Below are 24222 nucleotides of genomic sequence, written 5' to 3' on the forward strand. Positions count from 1 at the left end.
TGAAGATGGGGGTACAGCGTGGTCTCATGGAGAAGGGAGCATGAAGAGAGCAGGAACTTAGTTGACCCCGCCCTTCAACTCACCTCTCGGGTCCAACTATTAGCCAACTGGATTATGAGAGGAATCAGGTTGTGCAGGATGGATTTGGTCAGATTCCCCTCTGCCCTCTTGACCCCTTTTAAGACCAGGCCAAAAAGGGTGATGGAGGTGTTGCGCAACTCGGTGTCCTCCTACAAGGAAGAGAAATGTGTCAGTCCCTCCAATAGCATTTAGGAAGTGGGAGGTGTTGTGAGAACCTAGAAGAACAAACTGCAACACACACTTGAGAGACCGCCTCCTGCCAATTACCTCCTCGAGACCTATTAGATCTCATAGATTAGGCCTCCTCCGAGTGCCATCTGCCAGCCAGTGCCGGCTGGCCACTACGCGAAGGAGAGCCTTTTCTGTAGCAGCTCTGACCCTTTGGAACGATCTCCCTGTGGAGATTCGTACCCTCACCACCCTTCAGACCTTCCGCGCAGCCCTCAAGAGCTGGCTATCCCGTCAGGCCTGGGGGTAAAGATTATAATTCGCCCCCACCCGAATGCTGAATGAATGTTGTTTATTCTTTTAATTATGTGTTATGTTATATGTTATTGTATGTATCCCTCCCATATAAGTTGTTAGCCGCCCTGAGTCCCCTCAGGGAAAAGGGCGGCCTATAAATAAACTTATTCTTATTCTAATTCTAACAGTCAGCTGAGCAAAATCTGAGAGCAGAAATTTCAGGCGAGAAAACGTCTCACATTTGATTCTCCTTTGTTTCCTTAAAGAGAAAGGCATGGAGGGATCCACTAAACCTACAATAAAAGCCTTCGTAACTCCCATCCTCTTCATCTGATCTGCCTCAGTTTCCCACTCACGAGACAAAGCAAGGGGAGTCTGGCAACTGTTTCTCTAGACAAGGCCATGCCAATGGTTGGCCATGGGTGTAAAAGGCTTGCAGACCAACCTCTATGGTGTGATCGAGGGGTTCCCATCTTTGCAGCTTTCAGATGTGAGGACTCCAACTCCAGTATGCTGGCTGGAGAATTCTGGGAATTGAAGTCCTCACCTCTCCAAGTTGCCAAGAGGGAGAAATACTGATGGAGACCAGAGTTTCCCAATCTGAGCAGCTTTCAGATGTGGGGACTTCAACCTTCTCAGGCCAGCAGAGTTGAAATCCACACACCTTAAAGTGTCTGAGATCAAGCAACACCAATCGGGATTTTTAATAAATATGGAGGGTGATTGATGGTGGTTTGGTGAAGCTGAAGAGAGTGGCAACCTTCATTCTCTTCCACCTCATCTGGCACTTCTCCAGCTCTCTGGAAGGGCTCAATGATAATCTGCAAGCTCACACACTCTTTTAGATGAGAACAACACAGTTGTTGCTGAACTATTTCTAAGACTTTTTGATAAAATTAGAATTCTTCAGATGGTACCCAGGCGATCTTTGTGGAAGAAAAAGAGAGAAGGGAGGGAGGGTGGGAGAGGAAGAGAGAGAGGGGGTGGTGGATTAGTTTGTTGTGATTTGGTTGACGTACATCAGCAAAATAATTCCCCAGGACCGGAATAAGGTTGACAGCTTTCCATCCATAGGTTTGAGCATTCAGATGCCGGAAAAGGAACTGAAGCGTCCGGAGTGATTCTTTTGCTACAGACTTGTCTGGGTGACAAGCACAGTTGACCACAGGGACTAGCACCGGCTCTAACATCGTATTCTGCAGGAAGGAGGGAAAAGAGGGAACGATTAAACATGGTCACTGGAGTTCTCTGAGTCTAGGAATGACAAACACAGAGAAGCCCACAGAACATAGAATAACAGGGTTGAAAAGGAACTTGGAGGTCATCTAGTCCAACCCCCTGCTCAAGCAGGAGACCCTACACTATTCTGGACAAATGGTTGTCCAGTCTCTTCTTGAAAGCCTCCAGTATTGGAGCACCCACAACTTCTGGAGGCAAGTCGTTCCACTGGTTAATTGTCCTTATTGTCAGGAAATTTCTCCTTAGTTCTAGGTTGCTTCTCTCCTTCATTGGTTTCCATCCATTGCTTCTTGTTCTGCTTTGGATGTCCTCCAAGAGGATCTGTCTCCAAATTGATCCTTCAGATCTTCCAGGGATGCCTCCATCTTTGTAGAAGAGAGGCCACTGTAGCTGAGGGCATCCTCTTTCTGGTGGTTGTCTTCTTCTCCTCCTTCTACCCTTCCTAACCTTGTAGAATTCCTAGAGAGTGAGGTCACACCTGCTGCTCCCTTGAAAGTCCCTCCCTTCCTACCCCCCATCTCTTACCTCAAAGGGGTGCTGGAGAAGATACCCCAGACCACGAACAGCAAATATTTGGATGAGGGGATATGGCTCAGCCATCCATTTTTGGAGGACCCTGAGGATGTCCTTCATGATGAACAAGTGTCCAAGCTCCGGGTGAGAGAGAAGCTGGGGAAGAAGAGTGGAGTGATGGATTATTAACCAAGCAAAGGAAGAGAACTTTCCTCAGAGCCTCTATGAAGAGATGCCACATTCAGCCATTATGGGGAGAGGAAAAGAAAAGACAGTCCTCATATAGTGATGGCGGAAAGTCACCATGGCACTGATAAAAGGGACAACTCCATTTTTCAGACTCATGACCATTGATCACAGTCACCTGATCAAAAATTGGGTACTTGACGGTCCGTATTTATGACGGTCACAGTGTTTCTTTTTTTTCTTTTTTTCTTTTTTTTAATTTTTAAACAAACAAAATAAACATATAACATAAAACCACCCTCCAGTCACATACAGTATGTCAATTGGTCACAAAACTCCTGTGCCTCCTCACCATAGTCTTCACTTACAATTTATATAGAATCTCATATTATCAATCTAATATATATGTATACAATTATTATAATTATTTAACATTTATTTGGCTATAGTTATTATTACTTCTTTATGTGAGATATTCTAAATTTAGAATAGATTTATATTATGACATTTCATTACATCATCCTAAAACCATCCAGTAATATTACATCTTTACATTGTATTCTATATAAAATTATTGATCTGTGGTTACAAAACTTTCATGCATCCTCTCCATAGTCCTCACTTACAATTTATATAGAATTTCATTATTAATCATTTATTTGACTATAACTATTATTCATTTTATGCGTAATATTCTAACTAAATTAGTTTTTATTATAGCACTTCATTACATCATCCTGTATCCTTCCAATAGTTGTGAAATCTTATATCTCTTGCCATTTGTAGTATTTGTGTTCTAATTGCTTTCTTGGTAGATCTTATATGGACTTCTCTTGGCAACTTGTTTTTCATTGCATATCTTGTAAAGACTTGAAACCCCTCGTCTGTTCCTTGCATCAACTTCACTTTGGTTATTACCGATGCTTCTGCCAAAATTTCTAACATTAGAGCTGCCCAATTTTTTTCCTTTTTTCTTCTATATTTTGGAAATCTGATCTATCAATCTCCCATAACAATATTCCACTCTTGTCTTTTCCCATCCTCAATCTCCTGTCAATATCACCAATTTTCTTATCTCTTTGTTCATCTTTTTCTTCAATTCTTCTGTTCTTTGTTCAATATTCTGCATTCTCTTTCTTTTCTTTTTCGTGTTGCAACATTCCTCCAGATAGTATACACTGCCACTATATAGAATCCAAGGCTTTTTGATTAAGTTCCAAACAAGTTCACTGCAATTCTTCTATCTTTCAAGGCTTTCTTTTTACTGATAGTACCCCGGAGGAGCACCTGTATAAACAATCCATGCTCATCTGCAGTGACGTGCGGTGAAGGATACCGTTGGTGAGGCAAGAGCGGTGAGTCCCTCCCCAGCCAGCCAGCACTCACCCCCACCCGACCTGCTTCCTGCTTGGCCGGCCGGCTGGCCGGCACAAAGACAAACCGCTCTTCTCATCCCAGCCAGCCAGCCACCCGACCTGCTCCCAAGAATGTCAGCGGGGACGGAGGAGGTGAGGGGCGAGGCGGCAGAGCGCGGCAGCGGCGAGAAGCAAAAATATTTAAAACTCTTTCCTTTCTCTCAGGAGACTGGGGAGGCTCTGCCTCCCTTGCCTCTAGTGACTGCACGTCCCTGCTCATCTGTCTATCATTTTCAATAAAGAAGCTCAGAGACCTTGAAATGTAAATCAAATGTGCAAAGAAAAAAAAAGAAAAACAATGTTTCCAAGCCTCCAAGCCTCTAAGTGGCAGTGTAACTTCTTTTCTTCTACTTTTACTCCCCTCTTTATATTCCAAACTTCAGGAGAAAAAGAAAAGTTTTTAAAAAGAATATGCACTAGAGAATTGAAAAAAGAAAAAGAAAGAAAGTAGTAGAAGAAGAAAAAATCCAGTCCAGTTTAAAAAGTAAGAAGCGTTTGAAAAAAATTCCATCAATAAAAAGATTAAAGAACAGAGGGTGTGGGGCTAGCTGCCAGGACGAATGGCTGCTTGAATGGAGAGCTCCATGAAGAGCAGCTGGATCTGGCATCCGGAGGGGTTTCTGGAAAGACTTTTGTAAACCGAAGATTTCCTGTAGGGAAGACTGAAGAGAAGGTTGGTTTGGCACGACCATAGCAGTGGTGGGTTTCAAAAATTGTTCGAACCTACTCTGTGGGTGTGGCCTCCTTTGTGGGAGTGGCTTGCCGCCCATGTGACCAGATGGGAGTGGCTTGCTGCCCATGCGACCGAATATGAAGATGCCGACGACACTTGTCAGAACCACCTTAAATTACCTCACACACAGAACTGGCATGCATAAGAATGTGATGTAAACCTGTTTTTTAAAAGGCATCTTTGGTTTGGGTTAAAAGAACTTCAACACATGCAATAAGCGAGAAGCTGCAGGAGTCGCGAGTGGCTTAACAGATTCCTGATCTTGGAGGAAGGTATTTTTATTCCAAAACAGCTCAAGAGATTAAGATTAAGGAGTAGGGTGGTTGTTTTTTTAATCCCCCCCCCTTTATTGTTTTCTTATAATATATGAATCTGTTGATATATAGACTATATCACCCCTTAATACTCCTTAAAATTGATTATTGAGTAGAGGAAGAGGGAAAAGGAGAGGGAAAGTGAGGAGAGGGAGAGGAAGGAAGGAAGGAAGGAAGGAAGGAAGGAAGGAAGGAAGGAAGGAAGGACTGGAGAAAGTTACGAGGGAGAGAAGAAATCGTATCTTTGTGATGTCAGCTTCACATGCTAACGGTCGCAGTGTTTTGAGGTTACGTGATCCGTTTTGTGACCGCCTGATAAGCCAAGTCAATGGGGAAACCAGATTCACTTAACCGTGTGACTAACTTAACAACGGCAGCAATTCACTTAACAACTGTGGCAAAGGAAGTGGTAAAATGGGACAAAACCTGCTTAGGGACTGAGCAACAGAAATTTGTGGCTCAGTTGTGGTCATAAGTCGCTCAGTTGTGGCTCAGTTGTGGTCATAAGTCAAGGACAACCTGTAGAAGAAAATCACTGAAATATCTGGTTTATCCTAAGTTTATGACCACGGCATTGGCTTGAGGGTTTCTGCGATCACTTAGTGACCAGTGAAGGTTCTATGACGGTCTTATGTCGAAGACTACAGAATGGCAATACAAAACTGTCTATAATGCAAAGAGGAAACGGAATTTGGGGTCATTGAATCTTCCTCCCTCCCTCCCTCCCTCCCTCCCTCCCTCCTTCTCTCCAATTCCATCGATTAACAGAGTAAGAGGAGACCTTGGAAGTCTTCTAGTCCAACCCCTTGACCAAGCAGGAGACCATCTACTATGTCAGACAAACAGCTGTCCAGTCTCTTCTTCAAAGCCTCCAGTGATGGAGCCCCCACAACTTCAACTTCCTAATCATAAAGTCCCCCTGAATCCTGCACAACTTTCCTGGAGTTCCACAATGTTGTGGTGCATCCTCACCTCCGAGAAGAACACCATGCCAATTGTCTTCTCCCTTAAGTCGGGATGGTGCAGGTAGGTGTTGGCATGTCTGAACATCATCTTCATCTCCACTTTATTGTATGCAAAGAGTTTCCTAAAGATCAAATAGGGAGAAATCAGATAAGATCTGCTGGTGAGTTAGGAGAAAATCACCAAGCTAGAGAAATGATTATCTGAATTATGGATAAATGAATTACTCAATGAATTAGTCCATTTACAGAATTTCTCACCCTCCCTCTCTTTTTCTGTCTTTCTCTCCCTCCTCCTCCCTCTCCTTCCGTCCCTCCCTCTACATCTCATTCTCTCTCTCCTTCTGTCTCCCTCTGACACTCCCTCTCTTTCTCTGTCTTTTTCTTCTTCCCTCCTCTTCCTCTCTCCCTCTCCTTTCTTTGTCTCCCTCTCTCTCCCCCTCCACCTCCCTCTCTTTCGCTCTCTCCCTTCCCTTCCTCTCCTCTATCTCCCCTTCCCTCTCTCTATATTTCCTCCCACTCAACCACCCTTTCTTTCTCTTTCTCTCTGTGCCTCTTCTTCGTCCTCTCCTTCTGACCACCCTTCCTCTCTCTTTCACTCTCTTTCTCCCTTCCTCTCTCCTTTTCCTCTATCTAACCCTCCCTCTTCCTCTCTTTCTCTCTCCCTCCCCCTTCCCTCCCTCTTCCCCCTCTCCCTCACTTTCTCTCTCTCTCTGCCTCTTCTTCCTCTTCTCCCTCAGCCCTCCCCTCCCTCTCTCACCCACTGCCACTCAAGGCCAAGTTCTTTGGACTCTGAAGTTCTTACCGGACCAGGTGGAAAATGGCCTCAAACAGACTATCTGGGCTCAAGAGCATCTTCCAGCATCCCAGCGTCGTCAAATCTTCATACTCCTCATTGTATCCGGCAGACAGGATGAGGTTTTTGATCGCCTCCACTGCCGTGCTAAATCAAAGGAAGGGAGAAGAGTCGGTGCCAATGCTTCAGCTGATGCCCCCTGCAAAGGCCATGCTTCCCCTGACCCCAACCGGCCTCCCGCTGCCCTCAGGAGAGCTCCAGCTTTCACTTGGCGGCTTGTGCAACAACCACAAAACACAATAGCAAATCAGCCTCCCTTTATTTCTTCCCCTTTCAGTTATATCCAGTTGGATCCAGATTGGTCCCAGGAGATTTCCTTACTTCAAGAGGTTGATCTGTTCTGAACGGTCCATGACTCTGCTGGACCTCCCGGATCCACTCTTGCTGGCTCCCAGGAGGAAGTACAGCTGCGTGACCAGGGCGAGGAGCAGGTTGGAGAATTTGTTGGGGAGGAGCTCAGCAGCGTTCGGGAGGGACAGGAGGAAAGAGAGGGCATTGGTGGCCTAGAAATGGAATGAAGGGAGAGTCACCTTGGGCTCCCCAGTTTACTTAGATTCATCACCTTCTTCCTCTTCCCCAGAATCCCTTGCAGGGTGGACTCTGGCCAACTGAACGGAGCTGAGGGTTTACTGGCCAGATGCCCTTTCTGTTGCCAATGAGGAGTTTTGTTCGACAGATACATTCTCATTGAGCCCAGGAAGAGAAACATCTGCCTCCACCTAAAAAGGAGGAGGGGCTTATGCCAAATGACGCTCCAATTTTAGCCCCAGCAGTTTTCCCACTGCCTCCCTCTCCCCTTCCCTTAGGTGTTCCCCACCTCTAGATCCAAGGGAAAGAGAGCCACCAGTGGAGGGCTTACAGCAATGGGCATGAAGGACTTGCTATTCCTCCTTGAGAGGGCATCGGTGCTGGGGTCTTGGTCTTCCAGCCTTTTCATGAGGGGCTTCATGATCTTCAGATTGGCATAAGGGTCTTCAGCCAGCGCCTCCCAAATCTCCCTGGCATTTCTGCGGAGGGGGAGAAACCGATTGGGAGGGAATCAGATCCTTTCCCCATTTCGGAAGAGACGGCCAGCCAGAGAGATGACCCCCCACCCCCAAACAGAAGGAAGGATTGGAAAACCGAAGTCCAAATGAATGGCTCTCATGCCAGAAAAATATATATACACAGGTAGTTCTCGACTTACAACCATTTCTCCAGGAGCCATTCAAAGAAACAACGTCATTGAAAAAAGTGACTTATTCCCAGTTTTCACACTTTCCAGCATCCTTAGGATCATCTGACCAAAATTCAGACTCCTGGACAACTGGTTCAAATTTATGACCATCCCAAAGTCAAGTGATCACATTTTGTGACCTTCTAATAAGCACATTGAATAGTCAGATTCACTTAACGACCATGTTTCCCTCTTGACAACTGCAGTGATTCATTTAACGAATGTGACAAGAAAAGTCATAAAATATCTTTCAAAGTTCATTCCCATCTCGACCCTCATCTGATGTGACCTCCCACAAGAAGACTTCATCTGTGACACACCCATGGCCCATCAAAACATCCATCAAGACCCTTACCTGACACGACCTTTACTGACCTCCCCATCACAAGACCCATTACAAGATCCCCACCTGACACGACCCTCAATCTGAGGTGACCTCCCCATCACAAGACCCTCACTTGATATGATCCACACCTGACATGACCTCTCCATCACAAGACCTTCCCTTGATATGACCCTCACCTGGTCCATCAGAAGACCCATCAGAAGATCCTCACCTGACATGACCCTCAATCTGAGGTGATCTCCCCATCACAAGGCCCTCACTTGATATGACTCTCACCTGACATGACTTCCACATCACAAGACCCATCACAAGATCCCCACCTGACATAACCCTCAATCTCCACATCACAAGACCCTCACTTGATATGACTCTCACCTGGTCCATCAGAAGACCCATCACAAGATCCTCACTTGATATGGTCCACACCTGACATGACCTCCACATCACAAGACCCATCACAAGATCCCCACCTGCATAACCCTCAATTTGTGGTGACCTCCCCATCACAAGACCCTCACTTGATATGACTCTCGCCTGGTCCATCAGAAGACCCATTACAAGTTCCTCACCTGACATAACCCTCAATATGAGGTGATCTCCCCATCACAAGACCCTCACTTGATATGACTCTCACCTGGTCCATCAGAAGACCCATCAGAAGACCCTCACTTGATATGACCCTGACCTGAGACAACCCACACCTGATGTGACCTTTCCATCACAAGACCTACTGACCACACCAAGCCCTTACAGGCAGAAGATCATCAGCACTAGCGTTCCTTAAACTCCATTGAAGATGTTACCTTGCCTGGTAACAAAACATTTGGAAACCAACGCAGAAGCTTAGAGAACCAACTTCCACCCTCTTCCGCCACCTGAGCTCATTTCATTTCATTTCATTTATTAAATTTCTATGCCGCCCAATCCCGAAGGACTCCGGGCGGCTTACAGAAATGAAAAAAATTAAAAAGAATTATTAAAAACAATTGGGCACAACAAGGTTAAAAAGGGAAACTCAACAAACACCCAATCAGGAGGGGGCTGGACCTCAATCATGGGGTCAACAGCCCCAAGCCTGCCGGAAAAGCCAGGTTTTAATGGCTTTGCGAAAGGCCATGAGAGTGGGCAGGGCCCAGATCTCAGGGAGCAGCTCATGCCATAGGGCCGGAGCGGCAACAGAAAAGGCCCTACTCCTAGGCGCCACCAGCTGGCATTGTCCCGCTGACGGCACCCAGAGAAGGTTCACTTGTGCGATCTTATTGGTCTGAGGGAGGTATGTGGCAGAAGACAGTCTCGCAGATACCCGGGTCGTAGGACATATAGGGCTTCAAAGGCAACAGGGATTCACCCCATTGTAAAGGATTGAGAGACTCTGAGGAATCCAAGACAACAGGATGCCCATCTCCTTGAAGTTCTTCTTACCCATCACAGCCAACGGAGGATTCCAGCAATATGTCCACAACTTGGTTGACCCTCTTGGAGGCCAAGTGACATACGGCCTTGAGGGCGAGGGCTTTGGTTGCTGGGTGGGTAATATTCGGGAGACGCTGGTAGATCTCCTTCAAGATCATGGGTAGCTATGGCAAAAGAGAGATTGGAGGATGAGATTCAGTGTTGGTCTCCATTGGAGATGCAGTAGGGATGATAACTTCCACTCATTGGGGAAAATAAATTGGCCCCCACAATGTCAAAGTTTGCCCTACGTTTTTTTTAAAAAAACTCCTGATTTGTCCAGCTGCCTGTGATATTTTATTTATTGGTATATTTTAGGAGATTTATATTGCCGCCTATTCGCACATGACGACTCAAGGCGGCTGACAAAGCCATAAAAACATCTGGCGCCTTCACCACTGCCACATTGGCTCACCAAATGTTATTTTTCATGAAAAAAATGGCTCCTTTGTTTTGCCCTTACCTTCTTCTGGGAGGTTTGGACAACTTTCTCAACAGCCCTAGGATCGCTCAGTGGCCTCCTATCCAGCCTTAGCCTTCTTAAAACCAGAAGAAGTGTCATCACTGAGCCAAAAAGGTCTCAGCCATTCTCATCTTTGTTTTCTACAAAATCTCCTACATCCCTTTTGCTCCAAACCCTGCAATGTCCTTACTTCCTTCATTTCCTCCTCATCACCAAACTCCAATAGGATGGCGTTGAGGAGCAGCCCCGCAGAGTGTGAGATGTCCACGTGTGTCAAAGCCCCCAGGGTTTCCAAGAGCAGCTGCGTTAGCTGCAATGGGCTGAGATGCTTCCCAAAAGCCTATCGGAGAGAAGGAAAGGAGACCATGCAGAGATGCCTTGAGCTTTGACGCCCTTCTCTTGAGACTTTGACCCAGATTGGGGGACAGCACATCGTGTAGAGATGCAGCCTTATTCCATGTCCTCCATCAGGTGGGATTCGGATGGAGTCAAAGAAGCCAACATGGCAGCTACCCTTTCTTCCTCCTAGGCATTGGGGGGAGGGGTACCCAAAGCCCAATCTTGGGAGAATGCCATCCCCACTGTGAGATTGACTCCTTTGAGGCTCTCCGGGTCAGGAGGAGGAGGAAAAGGAAGCCAGGCCAAAGGCTGATCCAAAACATACCTTCGCCATTTTGGAGATGTTGTTGTGGAAGATCCCAGAGCCCGAAACAAGGAATTCCTCCCTCTGCAAATGTACAATGTTCTTCTGTTTCTTGTCCATTTCTTTTGCTTGGGAGGGAGGGGAAGAAACCGCAAGGTCAGATTTTGGCCTTCGGAACCTGGGAACTTCCTTCGTCTGATGGTCATTTTAATCATAGCAAGAGAAGAGAAGATCTGGAGCTCAGGGTCGACCTGAGGGGTCCCTGGTGCTCTCTGACCTGGGGGGGTTTCCTTGCAGGTGTTTCATTGCCCAACTAGGGAACGTCATCAGGGGGGATGACCATCAATACTTATGGAAGCACAGAGAAAAGATCCCTCCCTTCAAGTACTGATGACGTTACCTAGTTGGGTCATGAAATGTCAAGAAGAAAACCACCAAGCTCAGAGAGCACCAAGGACCCCGCTGTCCTTCTCCTCCTCTTCCTCCTCCTCTAACTCTTTTCCCTCTCTCTTCGCTACTTTCTCATTACCTCCTCTTCCCTTCCCTCTTGATTTCCTCCCCCACTCCCTCCTCCTCCTCCCCTTCCTCATCTTCCTCTCCCTCTCTTCCTCTCTCTTCCCTCCCTTCTCATCTCCTCCTCCACTTGCTGCTCCTCTTCCTCCTCCTTCTCCTCCCTGTCTTCCTTTCTCCCTCTCCTCCCCCTCCTTGCTCCCTGCCCCTCTCTTCATCGTTCCTTCTCTCTCCCCCCTCCTCTTCCTCCTCCCTAGCTGACTCACAACGTGAGAATCGCCTTCTTAAAAGGACCCCTGGCCCTGAAAAATGCCAATATCAACTGCCAATTCCAGGCATCTCTGCCAAGCCCAACGACCCAACGTTTCTTGGCTAAGCCACAGACTGTGCCACCCAATGCTCTCCTGGGCAGGGAGCATCCCTGGTCTTCTTGCAGCAAGTCAACCCTTGGAGTCCAAAGTTCTCACCCATTTTGCTCATGAGGAGGTGGTGCAGGTGGTAGGCAACCTCTGCGGATATCCGGCCAATTTCTGGTCTGCTGTCGCCAATGTGCAGGGCCAGCAAAGCCACCAGTTGTCCCAGCAAAGAAAAGTCACCTGTGGTCTAAAGAAAGGAAGGGGAAAGGAGGGGAAAGAGGAGAGAGAAGGGGAGGGGGCTCATGAAGCTTTCAGCCGGCTGAAATCAGGGAATAAGAACCACAGAACCACAGAATCTTAGATACACAGAATGATAGAATCATAGAATTATCAAATATTTGAATATAAGAATCTTTGAATCACAGAACCTGAGAATTACAGAATCTCAGAATCTTTGAATCACAGAACCTGAGAATTTTAGAATCTCAGAATCTTTGAATCACAGAACCTGAGAATTTCAGAATTTCAGAATCTTTGAATCACAGAACCTGAGAATTACAGAATCTCAGTATCACAGCATGACAGAACCGCAGTGGCTGGAAGGAACCGTGGAGGTCTTCTCCTCCAATCCTCTGCTCAAGCAGGACTCCTTGTATCCTCCTGGTCACATCCCAAAGGTGCTTTTCCCAAAAGGCAGCTGGACTTTCTTGGGGGGTTTCCTTTCTTTGAAAACATTTTGCTTCTCATCCCAAAGGGAGACTTACATCGAAATTGACATTTTCTAAAACGAATTTGAAGAGGTGCTTGATGGCCTTGAGGGCCCTCCATCTCTCGTGGCTCTTGGGAGAATCGATCCAGGGATTTGTGTGCTGCCAGGGGAAACGAAGGAGAGGGAGGAAAGGAGGAATGGGTCATTCCCAGTTGGAAGAGCCACAGACTCCACAGGGGGACAGAAGGGCCAAATCCAGCCTGAACATCTGGCTGACCGGGCGACCCACCCCAAGAAAGATCTCTCTTTACCATCAGGATCTCCTGCAGGGCATCCAAATTGGGAGCTTCAGACAGCAATCCGGTCAGCATGTTGTTGCAGGCAGTGGCTATTTGATGATAGAAATCCTAAAAAAAAGGAGAAAATGTCAGAAGGAATGAGGGGCGTTAAGGAAGGAACGGCTCCTGAAAGAGGCAGAAATCCAGAGGTGATGTCCCCTTTATGACTGGGGCACTGCAGCTCCCAACCTTCCTGAGCCAGCCATGGAATTCTGGGAGTTGAAGTCCAGAGGTCTGCAGTAAATGGAGTGGCTGACCTTGCAGGGCCGTTTTTTCTTCCTTAACAGTTCTGGGAGATTCAAATACAAGCAGTCCTCATCTTACGACCACAATTGAGACCAAAATTTCCATTGCTAAGTGAGACATTAGTGAATTTTGCCCCCATTTTATGAACTTTCTTGCCACAGGGGTTAAATGTATCACTTTGGTTGTTAAGTTGGTCACACAGTTGTTAAGTGAATCCAACTTCCCTATTTACTAGTCAGAAGGTCACAGTAGGGGTGTCATGTGACCCTATAATACTCCGACTATCATAAATCTGATTCGGTTGCTAAGCATGTGAATTCTGAGGGTTATCTGAGACTACCTAGGAATCAGTGGTGGGTTTCAAAAAATTTTCGAACCTACTCTGTGGGTGTGGCCTCCTTTGTGGGAGTGGCTTGCCAGCCATGTGACCTGGTGGAAGTAGCTTGCTGACCAGGTGTTTTCTCTCTCTCTCTCTCTCTCTCTCTCTTTCTCTCTCTCCTTCCTTTTGTCTCTCTGTCCCCTTTTCCTTTTTTCTTTCATCTCTCTCACTTTTTCTTTCTTTTTTTCTTTATTTATTTCTTCCTTTCTTTCTCTTTCTGTGTGTGTGTGTGTGTGTGTGTGTCAGTGTTGGATTTCAAAATTTTTTGGAACCTCTTCTGTAGGTGTGGCCTGCTTTCTGGGTCCAATGGTGGAACCTCTTCTAAACGTTTCAGTGGATTTGACGAACCAGTTCTACCGAACTGGTGCAAACTGGTAGGAACCCACCTCTGCTAGGAATCATAGCTAGTGCCTGCAGACCATGGTTGCTCTGCCCCACCATGGCCCTTCTTTTGTTGTGGGGCAAAGGGAGGAGATGGGAATTGATCTTGAGAAGATCCTTCAACCAGAAGATAAAAGAGAAGTGGAGGAAGAGAGAAATGATGGGGAGGAAAAACCCCTGGAAATGTTTAGGGCTTCAAAATAGGGACTCCTGGGATCCAGAAACGTAGAACGAGAAGGGGAAGCAGACTTTCAAGACCAAAGAGGAAGGGACAAGCCAAGGGGACCTTTGGCTCGAGGGATGGATCCAGGGCTGTTGAGGAGATCAGGAATCCTGTTCACTGCATCCTTGTTTCCAGGTGGATCCCCTATTGCTTTGCTCCATCTGGACTGCTCACCTGAGAGTGAGATGATGGGGGTTGGCTATCTGTTTTCATTGTGGCTACTTTGAGAGCTGGCAATGAAAACACCTTCCGGATGCTTTGGTTGACCACTTCAGACCTCACCTCAGAGTTCAAGGAGGGCTTCATACGGCTGATTAAAGACAAGAAAAGAGGAGGGAGGTGTGAGGAGATCCTAGACTCAGGGGGCTAAAAGGGACCTTGGATGTCTTCTACTCCAACTCTTGCTTAATGGTCCTTAAACCATCCCAGTCAGATGCTTGTCCTCTCTTTTTCTGAAAACCTCGAGTGATGGAGAGCACACAACATCTGGAAGCAAACCCTTCCACTGATTGATTGTTCTCAGTGTAAAGAATCTTCTATCTATCTATCTATCTATCTATCTATCTATCTATCTATCTATCCATCCATCCATCCATCCATCCATCCATCCATCCATCCATCCATCCCTCTCCATCCATCCATCCATCCATCCATCCATCCATCCATCCATCCATCCATCCTTCCACCCACCCACCCACCACAGCCCTGATGTGTCCTCCTATGGAAAGTTATCACCCCGCCCTCTCCCAGAAAAATGAAATATCCTAGGAAATATTGAAAAGTCAGAATATTTCCCTGGATGTGAAAAGGAAGAGAGAATAGCTCCCTGCAGCTTCCTGCCCCCACCCCCTTTATCAATGGGCCATTAAGATGACCAAGCTACTCCCTTTACATAATAAAGAATCCTCCCCTTCAGCTCCAAGTGATGGGATTAAGGCATGATGATACTGGCCCTTTACCCAATTCACCCAATGGCATCTGAGAACTCAACCAAATCTGGATTCAAAACGCAGCCTAGAGAGGTGCCCCTGCATGGCCCCATGGGAGTCTGACAACCAATCAGAATACATTTGTTACACAGGAACAGGAAACAGAGGTGGGAGTGAACAGGTTATAAAAAGCCTAGCAAGCCCCTCCCTCAGCCCTTCTCTTCTTCTCCACCAACATTGAAGCACGTTATCACCTTTTCTGTTCAGGACTCAAGCCATGTGCTCCTGTCCACCATTAAAACCATCTTTCCAAGCAGCCTCCATGTCTCCAATGTCTTATTCCTCACTTGGAGCCGAAACCAGAAGGACATTTCTTCCAGCAAATCAATGAAATGGAGTTTGAACTCCTGCTCTCCTGGATCTATCTATCTATCTATCCTTCCCTCCCCCTCCCTCCCTCTCTCTCTCCATCCATCGAACCATCAATCCACCCACCCACCAGAACCCTGATGTGTTCCTCAATGAAATGGAGTTTGACCCACCCCCCATGCTCTAGAGCACGGGGACTTTCCACGGAAATCCCATCACTTGGTGCAACTCCAAGTTCCTCCTCAGCTGGGGGAAAGATGAGGGTGGTGCAGGTACATACCTCATGCAGGTGATGGTGACGATGGCTTGATGGAGAATTGTGACAGACAAGGGTATCAGGGGCTCATCTTCAATGACTTCCTGAAAGGAGAAGGAAAGACGTGTAAGAAAGCTCCTGAGATGTGGCCACCATCCAGCTGGCACTATTCCCATCTCTACGCCTTTCCTGGTTGACATGGGAAGTCCTCAACTTACAACTGGTCACTTAGCCACCATTTAAAATTATGACGGATCTCTGCAGGATCCCTCTTAGAACTAAGGGGAAATTTTCATTTCCAAATAGCCATTTGTCTGAAGTGGTATAGGGTTTCCTGGCTGGACTAGAGGACCTCCAAGGTCTCTTCCAACTTTGTTCTTCTAATTCTAACACCCAAGGACTACTTATGACCCAGATTTGAAGTTCTGAGAGGCTCTTCTTCCTCAGGGATCATAGGATCATATTTTGGTCGCTTGGGAACCAGCCTGCATTGATGGCAGTTTGCAGTGTCTCCTGACCATGGTTTAAGTCAGGGATGTGTAACTAGGGCTTCACTACGACCTGTGAACTTCAACTCTCAGGACCCCTAAAGGCCAGAGAATTCTGGGAATTAAATCCACCGCTCTTAATGTTATACACTTCCACCCTCTGCCATTCTGGACATTGGCTGTGTAGTTTCTTCTAGAAAGTTTCAATGCATTTTTTTTCTTCCCCTAATTTCCCATTTCTATTTTTCATTCTACTTTATATATTAAATATTTGTCTATCTGTCTGTCTCTCTCTCTTTCTCTCTCGCTCACCATCCATATCTATCTATCTATCTATCTATCTATCTATCTATCTATCTATCTATCTATCTATCTATCTATCTATCTATCTATCTATCTATCTATCTATCTGTTGTGACCCAGCAGGAGCCGTTGGAGCTGCCACCAGACTCTGACAGCGAGGGGCCCGATGAGTCGGCTCTGGAGGATGTGGAGGACCCTGGACAGGGTTCCAACTCCAAGCAGGGCATAGAGAAGCTGATTGGCCACCAGGCGCCTGAGCCTTGGACCAGTGGGGAGGAAACAAGGGAGAGTGAGCCTGAGGTCAGCAGTGAGTTGTTCCTGGATGCTTGGCACTGAAGAGCTACTAGGCGCCAGGAACAGTTGCGCAGTTACAGGAGGTAATTGCACTCCTCTCCAGACTATAGGCTCCTCTCCGGACTATAAAAAGGACTGCTTGTACACACGACCCTCTTGCAGAAGTTAACGCATTGATTAAAAGTTGGAGAACTTTTGTAACTAGATTGGCAGGCTGGATTGCTGCCGAGGCTTGTCTGAGTTGCTGCCAAGGTCCTTATCTGTTGTTATGCTTGGCTTTCAGCCACCGAGGTTTTGGTGTCTTGCTAATAAAGTACATTCCATTTAAATTTGTCTTGGCATTCGTTACTGGATGGAGGAGGGGGTCAGAACTCTATCTATCTATCTATCTATCTATCTATCTATCTATCTATCTATCTATCTATCTATCATCTATCTATCTATCTATCTATCATCATCATCATCATCATCATCATCTATTTTTCTGTCAGTCAGTCAGTCAGTCAGTCAGTCTGTCTGTCTGTCTGTCTGTCTGTCTGTCTGTCTGTCTGTCTATGGATATAAAAATAAATACTAATAATAAAAACAAAGGAGTTGCCAAATTCACTTAACAACCGTGTGACTAATTTAACGGCAGTGATTCAGCTAACAACGGTGGAAAGAGAAGTCATACAATGGGGCAGAATTCAGTTAACAGCTGTCCCACTTAGCAACAGAATCGTTTGGGGCCCAATTGATTAGAACTAAATTCAGTTCAAATTCTCTTTCAAACTTAAATGCGCCAGGAGCACCTGCCCCCCGTCCCCACTTACGATGATCTTGGTGACCAATTCCTGTTTCTGGGGCAGATGGAGGTCTTGCCTCCTGCTGAGGGCAGCCGCTTTGGTGACCATGATGATGGACCTCATGAAGGCTTTCTTCAGGCCTTCGTCCTGGGAAACCCAAATGGGAAGAGGGTGAGGTGAGAAGACACCAGAGGGAAGAGGGTGCATCTATTTATTTCAACCTTTACATAGCTGACAGTTTTTTCTTGAACTCCGGGGGGCTCCCAATCAAAATACCCCCTGGACATTCTGGATTCTAGTCCCGCCTTAGGCATGAGAGGCAGCTGAGAGACTTAGGGCCAATCACCAAGAGATGGAGAGTTCTAGTCCCGCCTTAGGCCTGAGAGGCAGCTGAAAGACTTAGGGCCAATCACCAAGAGATGGAGAGTTCTAGTCCCGCCTTAGGCATGAGAGGCAGCTGAAAGACTTTGGGCCAATCACCAAGAGATGGAGAGTTCTAGTCCCACTATAGCCATGAAAGTCAACTGTCTGAGCCAATCACCAGGAGACTGTGAGTTCTAGTCCCACCTTCAGCATGAGAGCCAGCTGGGTGAGTCCACATCTGGCCCAGTTCTTCTCTTTCAATCCAACACACATCACAGGGTTGTTGTGGTTGTGTGAAAAGGAAGAAAGAGGATAATGCGCTGCCTTGAGTGTAATGAATGTGATATGACCATAGATAAAGAAACCCCTAGCATTTCATCATCTCCAGGGCAATTGGAACAGGAAGCAGATCTGAATGGGAGGCATAACTGGGAGCTGGAGGTCACTTGTTTTAAACTAGATTCTCCCCAGCAACCTCTAAGAACTGCAGTCAGGTTGTCCTTGTTCACCAAAAGGGGATATTTGTAGCTCAGGGTTGAACTGTGGAGCCCTTGGTGCTCCCTGAGCTTGGTTGGTTTTTACAGACGTTTCTTATATTTTTTCACCATCAACTGAAATCCAGAGAAATTCCAGTGGAAACCAGCCTACCTTGTTCATAGTGGAGTACTGGACAAGCATTTCGGACACGATGGGTTGGATGAAATCACCCAGGTCTTCAGGGGAGGCTCCCTGGGCTGCTTGTCCATAGCAGAGGATTAATGTTGTCCTAATCCTTCTGTCAGACACATATTGTGGGTCCTGCCAGGACAAAAACGAGGGGGTCAAACTCTCTTCCAAAGCACCAGAAGACAAGACAAGAAGCCATGGATGGAAACAGATGGAGATTCTTAGTCATCCAGGTCATGGTTGTCCCAAAGGGGCTTTTTCCAAAGGCAATTGGACTTCTTTTTTTCCTTGAAGAGGTTTCGCTTCTCATCCAAGAGGCTTCTTCAGTTCTGACTTTGGTCAAAACAGAAGAAGCTTCCTGCATGAGAAGCGAAATGTCTTCAAGGACAAACAAAGTCCAAGCCCTTTGAAAAAGCACCTTTGAGTCTACTTGAGACGTTTGTTGGACAATTCATGATCTTCTCTAGACTTATAAAATGGTCCTCCAGGAGATGGAGGTGGAGAATTTCCAGCCCCACCTACAATCTCAGCGCTGGTCTCAGGTCTTTGAGATCTATGACTAGCCTGAAGAGACCAGATCGCCTGGAGCATCCATCCTTCTAAACATCTAGGACTTTCCTTCCCAGAATCCCCCAGCCTTCTTCTCTACTGAGTTTTGGACCTTGGAACCCCATCCCTTGTCTTACCTCATGGGAGTCTTCCAAGAGAGATGGTCTCTTGGGCTGTGCGATGTTACCGACCTCCCTGAGAACCAAGAGAATTTCGGGAAGATGATGGTGTGCAGCTAGGTGGATGCTCTCCGAGATTCCCTAGGCAAAGCAATGCTTGTGAATTAGGATATTTGCATTTTCTTTTTTTAATCATCCTCTTCCTCCTCCTCCTCCTCCTCCTCCTCCTCCTCTTTGCAAGCCCCAGGCCCTTCTACCACTGATGAAATTACCTAACTGGGTAATAAAATGTCTGCAAGAAAGCAATCAAGCACACAGAGCACCAAGGACCCCACAGACTTCTTCCTCCTACTCCAAAAACCCCACAGTTCTCCTCCTCCTCCCCTCCTTCCTTTTCTTCCTCTCCTCCCCTCCTCCTTCCTCCGCCCACTCCTTCTCCTCTCCTATTCTCTTCTCCTCCCTTCACCTCCCCTCTTCAAATCCTGTTCCCTTCTAGAACTGATGAAATGAGTTGGGTCGCAAAAGGTTTACATTTCTTGTAACCAAGCTCAGAGAGCACCAAGGACCCCACAAAGTTGCAGGTCTCAGCCCCCACAGGAAGCCCACTCCCACTCACCTCTCTGTCTGTCTCGTCTTCAAGTGAGATTGCCAGAAGCTTCTTGAGGTGATCTTTTACAAGGTCCTTCTGCTTGGTATTCCTCAATTTGAAGCCATAATATTTGTACAGGTTTATCTGAAGGTTGGAAAAAGAGTTTGTGAGTCTGAGGGAGCTCCACCCATCATCCAGGAAAAGGAAGAACAGGACAAAGGATGATCAGAAAAGGAGCAAGTGTGGTCAAGCACAGGGCCATTTCCAACTAAGCATGGCTTACCCGCCATGGCCCACTCAGTAGGGAACAAGAGTTGCACTAATAGCAGTGTTCCAATATCTCAGGGTGGCCGCAAAGAAGTGGGAGTCAACCTATTCTCCAAGGGACCAGAAGTCAGGACGAGAAGCAACGGATGGAAACTTATCAAGGAGAGAACCAACCTAGAACTAAGTAGAAACTTCTTAGTGGAAGATCTTAGTAGAAGATCTCCGAGGTCCCTTCCAACTCCCTTATTATGTAATTCTGTGACTAATCAAGGAGAACTAAGGAGGAACTTCCTAACAATGAAGACAATTAATGACTGGAACAGTTTGCCTCCAGAAGTTGTGGGTGCTTCTTCACTAGAGATTTTTAAGAAGAGATTGGACAACATTTGCCTTAAAGGGTATAGGGTTTCCTCCTTGAGCAGAAAGTTGGACTAGAAGACCTCCGAGGTCCCTTCCAACTCTCTTATTATGTTAGTCTGTGACTAATCAAGGAGAGAACCAACCTAGAACTAAGGAGGAACTTTCTAACAGTGAGAACAATTAACCAGTAGAACAGTTTGCCTCCAGAGGTTGTAGGTGCTGCATCACTTGAGGCTTTTAAGTTGAGATTGGACAACCATTTGCCTGAAATGGTAAAGGGTTTTCTGCTTGAGCAAGGGGTTGGACTAGAAGATCTCCAAGGCCCCCTTCCAAGTCTGTAATTCTAATATTCATTTGTCTGTCTAATATCGAAGCATCAAAGAAAGGATGCATAAGCATCAAAGAAAGGATGCCAAAGGAGAGACAAAATGAAACGACAAACGTTAAAATGACTTTTAACATTATTGGAAAACATTTGAATTGTTGAATTAACCCACAGCCAGTTGGCCGTGACTAGTGGGCAGTGTAGAGTTGGCTACAGGAATTTGTCCTCTTTTTTTAAACAATTTTTATTTGTTTCTGAACAAGGACAAACAAACACAAAAATAAAAATAAAAAAGCCATCTTCCATTACAAATTGTAGAAAGTGTGTCAGTTGGTTACGGTACTTCCATGCATCTCTTCCATAGTCATCACCTGCTTTTCATATCAAATCACATATTTTAAATTCACCTATATTCATGTATATTGCAATTATTATATCTCAACATTAATTTGACTATAATTGTTTTTACGTCCTTTTATATATAATATTCAAAATCTAGAATAGGATTATATGATAATATTCCATTAAATCATCCTAAAATCATCCAATCGCAATACATCTTTATAACATATTCTAGATAAAGCTTTTAAACCTCCTCTCATAATCTCCATATATTGTTTATATAAAATATCATATTATCAAACTAATATATCTATAAAGATAATAAATGAACCTGTTTGAAGTTTATTAAAATAGCCTTGAACCCTACAGTGGCAGTATCTGAAAAATTGAAAGAATGGCCCAGCAGAAAAAAAGAAACTGTAATATTGCAAATGATTATGTTTGAAATTCAAAATCTATTAGTTGTGACAGAGAGAATTGAAGAGATTGGAGAATATGGAATACAAAACAGAAAAATCTGATGGAGAAACTGAGGATGTTTAGCAAATGAAGAAAGTGAAGGACAGAATTTGAAAGATGGAAGGACAAAATGAGCAAAGAGATAAGAAAACTGTGGATACTGACAACAAAGTGAGCGGGGTTGGCAATGGCAAGAGCGGAATATGGAAAGGGGAGATGGATGGATTGGAACTCTACCCTAGATTTCAAAGCACAGAAGAGGAAAAGAGATAAAAATTGATGGAGATAAGCAAGTTGTCCTCTTCTGACCTTTGTCTAAGACAACTGGCGCCCTAAAAGGGGAAAAGCTCAGCATATTTACCTTCTCTTTAGACAAGAAGTAGGAAGTGCTTTGTTGCCTTGAAAGCTTCTGGCTGATGGGCTGCCATCCACTCATTTTCCCCCTGGTGACTTTGTGGTCTGCAGGAATCTGCTTTGACAACAACGACAACAAGGACAACAAAAAAGAAGTTGTGAGGAAGTGAAGGAGCAGAGGAAGGAAGAGGTTTTTCTGTGTTTCCAAGGGGAGGGTTGGTCTCCCTTCTGCCTCAGGGTGCATCGGATCATTGATTCGACTTTTCTAGCTGGGACAGACACGAAGCCCCTAAGAAGGACCATCCGGATTGCATCAGCTGGAGCCAAGAGAGCTTTTGAGAGGAACAGAAGGAAAAGCTCTGCCACAAATGGTGAGATGAAGTGTCTGGATTTTTTTCCTCCGATTGGAATGGCCAGGAAGCAACCAGTCTCCAGAGGTTGGTAGTCCTTGATTTATCAACATCTACAACCTGTGAAATTGCTTCGTCGACTGATGACCCACCTTGGGGGAGGGGGAAACAGGGTCAGAGCTAGCACGCAATAAAGTGAGGTCAGAGTTGGCTCCATTTGGATGGGATGGATATGAAGCTCCTAATAAATAACTGGATTTCTTTTGAAGGTTGGGTTGAGGCTCATGATTAATTCGGGCATCCCTCACATAGGGAACATTGTCAGTAGTACAAGGGAGTACAAGGTTTTCAGAGTGGAGGAGAAGAAGGGTTTTCTTGCAGATATTTCATGGCCCAACTAGAAAACATAATCAGAACTAGAGGGGAGTGAAGTTTGCTCTCTGTTTATACACAGTAGCTTGCCCCAAATAAGCAGGGAGCAAACATCACACTCACCAGCACTGATGATGTAGTTGCGTCATGAAATCTGTGTAACTAAAGAACCAAGTCCAGGGAGCACCAAGGGCCCCATCTTCTTCTTCCTAGCGTATTCCCACAGGTGCAGGGTCCAGTTTTGGATCATTGAGGGCCACTTAGCTCTGTCACCTGCATCACCTGGGAGAAGGCCTGCAGCTTCCGTATTTTTGTTGATGGCCTCTTGCCATCCTTATTTTGGATGCCCACAAGGTCACCAGTCACTGACTTCTAGTTGGTTGGCAGCCTTGGCCACAGTGGAAGGTGCTGCTCTCGGGACGTGTCCTTATCAGCAGAGTCAGACTTCTCTCATCTTCTCTGTAATTGGTGCCACACCAAAATGTGGTCAAATGGTGTCATGTGTGATGTGGTCAGAAAGGGAGGTGCCCGATATCCAAGGGATCATTTGCATTTCCATGGCATGGAGAGAGACTTTGCTCCCTCCTGTTGCTGCCCAGCATTCAGGGCCATACAGTGCAACAGGAGGATGGTTCTCTTGTAGATCTTAGATTCAAGACGGGTTGGCATCTGTGTGTCCAGTAACACATCAGTGAGTTCTTGCCAATGCATCCAGACTGCACTCATCCTTGCTTGCACCTTGCCATTAATGTTCCCTTTTGTTGTGGCCCTCCAGTGGAGCTGGCAATAGGGTGGGACAATGAGAAGGTTGGAGAAGAATATGGGTCAGTCCTGGGGACTGAGGGAAGCTCAGACGAGGGCTTAGGCATTCAGTTGGTTGGCTGTTTCAAGAGTGGGAAGTTCTGTTTGTGACTATAAGAGACTCCGTGCCAAGTGTTGCCTTGCCCTGTGTTTGGAAACTGATTATCTGGCAGCTCTCCAAGCGAGATAAGGTTCGTGTAGATAAATATTCCTCTGAAAGACTGTTTGCCAAGCCTGGCTGACTCTCAATGAAAGGAATTCACAGTTGTGACCAAGACTCTACTTCTTGCTTTTTAAGGAAGCCTGGGTCAGAAGACCTTTGCCTTGGAGGTGGGATCCCAGATATGCAAAAATCTCCACCTTCTTTGGGTTTTCTCCATGGATTGGGAGCGTTCCAGGGCTGGTGACAGACTCTAAGGATCGCATTGTCCTGATGTTCAGGAGAAGTCTGAAATGGTTGAGGCGATCATTCCATGGTCCTTCCATGCTCCTCCCACCAAGGGCCCCATCGTACAGCCACTTCTCCAGAACCACCTTTGTCTACTTTGGGGGTCAGTTATCTCCATCGTGGCAGCAGTGGCTTCCGCAATCTCTCCACAAAGGACTTCCGGGACCCCAGTGACCCCTGCTTACCTGGAGAGGATGAAGATGTTCCAAGATGGTATCCAAAATTTCTGCCTCCTCCATCGAGTCCAATATTTCTTTCTTCTGTCTGCATTTGAACCACCGCTTTCTTGCCCATAAATATTGGAAATGTTCATCCGAGAGTTCTGGGAAGGAGACACAGGATGAGATCGAGGGGCAATTGGGCAGGAGGAGCCTTCTTGAAGGGAAGAGGTTCAGGTTTAGGTTTATT

General features: G+C 46.1%; 1 protein-coding gene across 1 annotated transcript; it reads right to left on the reverse strand.

Moving 5' to 3' along the window:
* Positions 1-3: 3 nt before the first annotated feature.
* On the reverse strand, positions 4-24053 carry LOC148045372 (maestro heat-like repeat family member 5). Its single transcript, XM_087715088.1, has 21 exons — positions 24000-24053; positions 21851-21958; positions 19764-19880; positions 19166-19288; positions 18462-18611; positions 17478-17597; positions 15605-15684; positions 14201-14336; positions 12771-12866; positions 12515-12619; positions 11862-11997; positions 10906-11012; positions 10432-10581; positions 9749-9903; positions 7624-7771; positions 7086-7267; positions 6714-6851; positions 5919-6033; positions 2311-2454; positions 1566-1742; positions 4-230 (listed from the first exon to the last, which is right to left on the reverse strand). Exons 1-21 carry the CDS (start codon positions 24051-24053, stop codon positions 75-77), a joined length of 2697 nt encoding a protein of 898 aa, XP_087571214.1. The 3' UTR covers positions 4-74.
* Positions 24054-24222: the final 169 nt, after the last annotated feature.

Source organism: Thamnophis sirtalis, unplaced genomic scaffold (assembly GCF_051295495.1).
Source record: "Thamnophis sirtalis isolate CommonGarterSnake01/CBP01778 unplaced genomic scaffold, rThaSir2_p1.2 scaffold_5, whole genome shotgun sequence".
NCBI classification, from domain to species: Eukaryota; Metazoa; Chordata; class Lepidosauria; order Squamata; family Natricidae; genus Thamnophis; species Thamnophis sirtalis.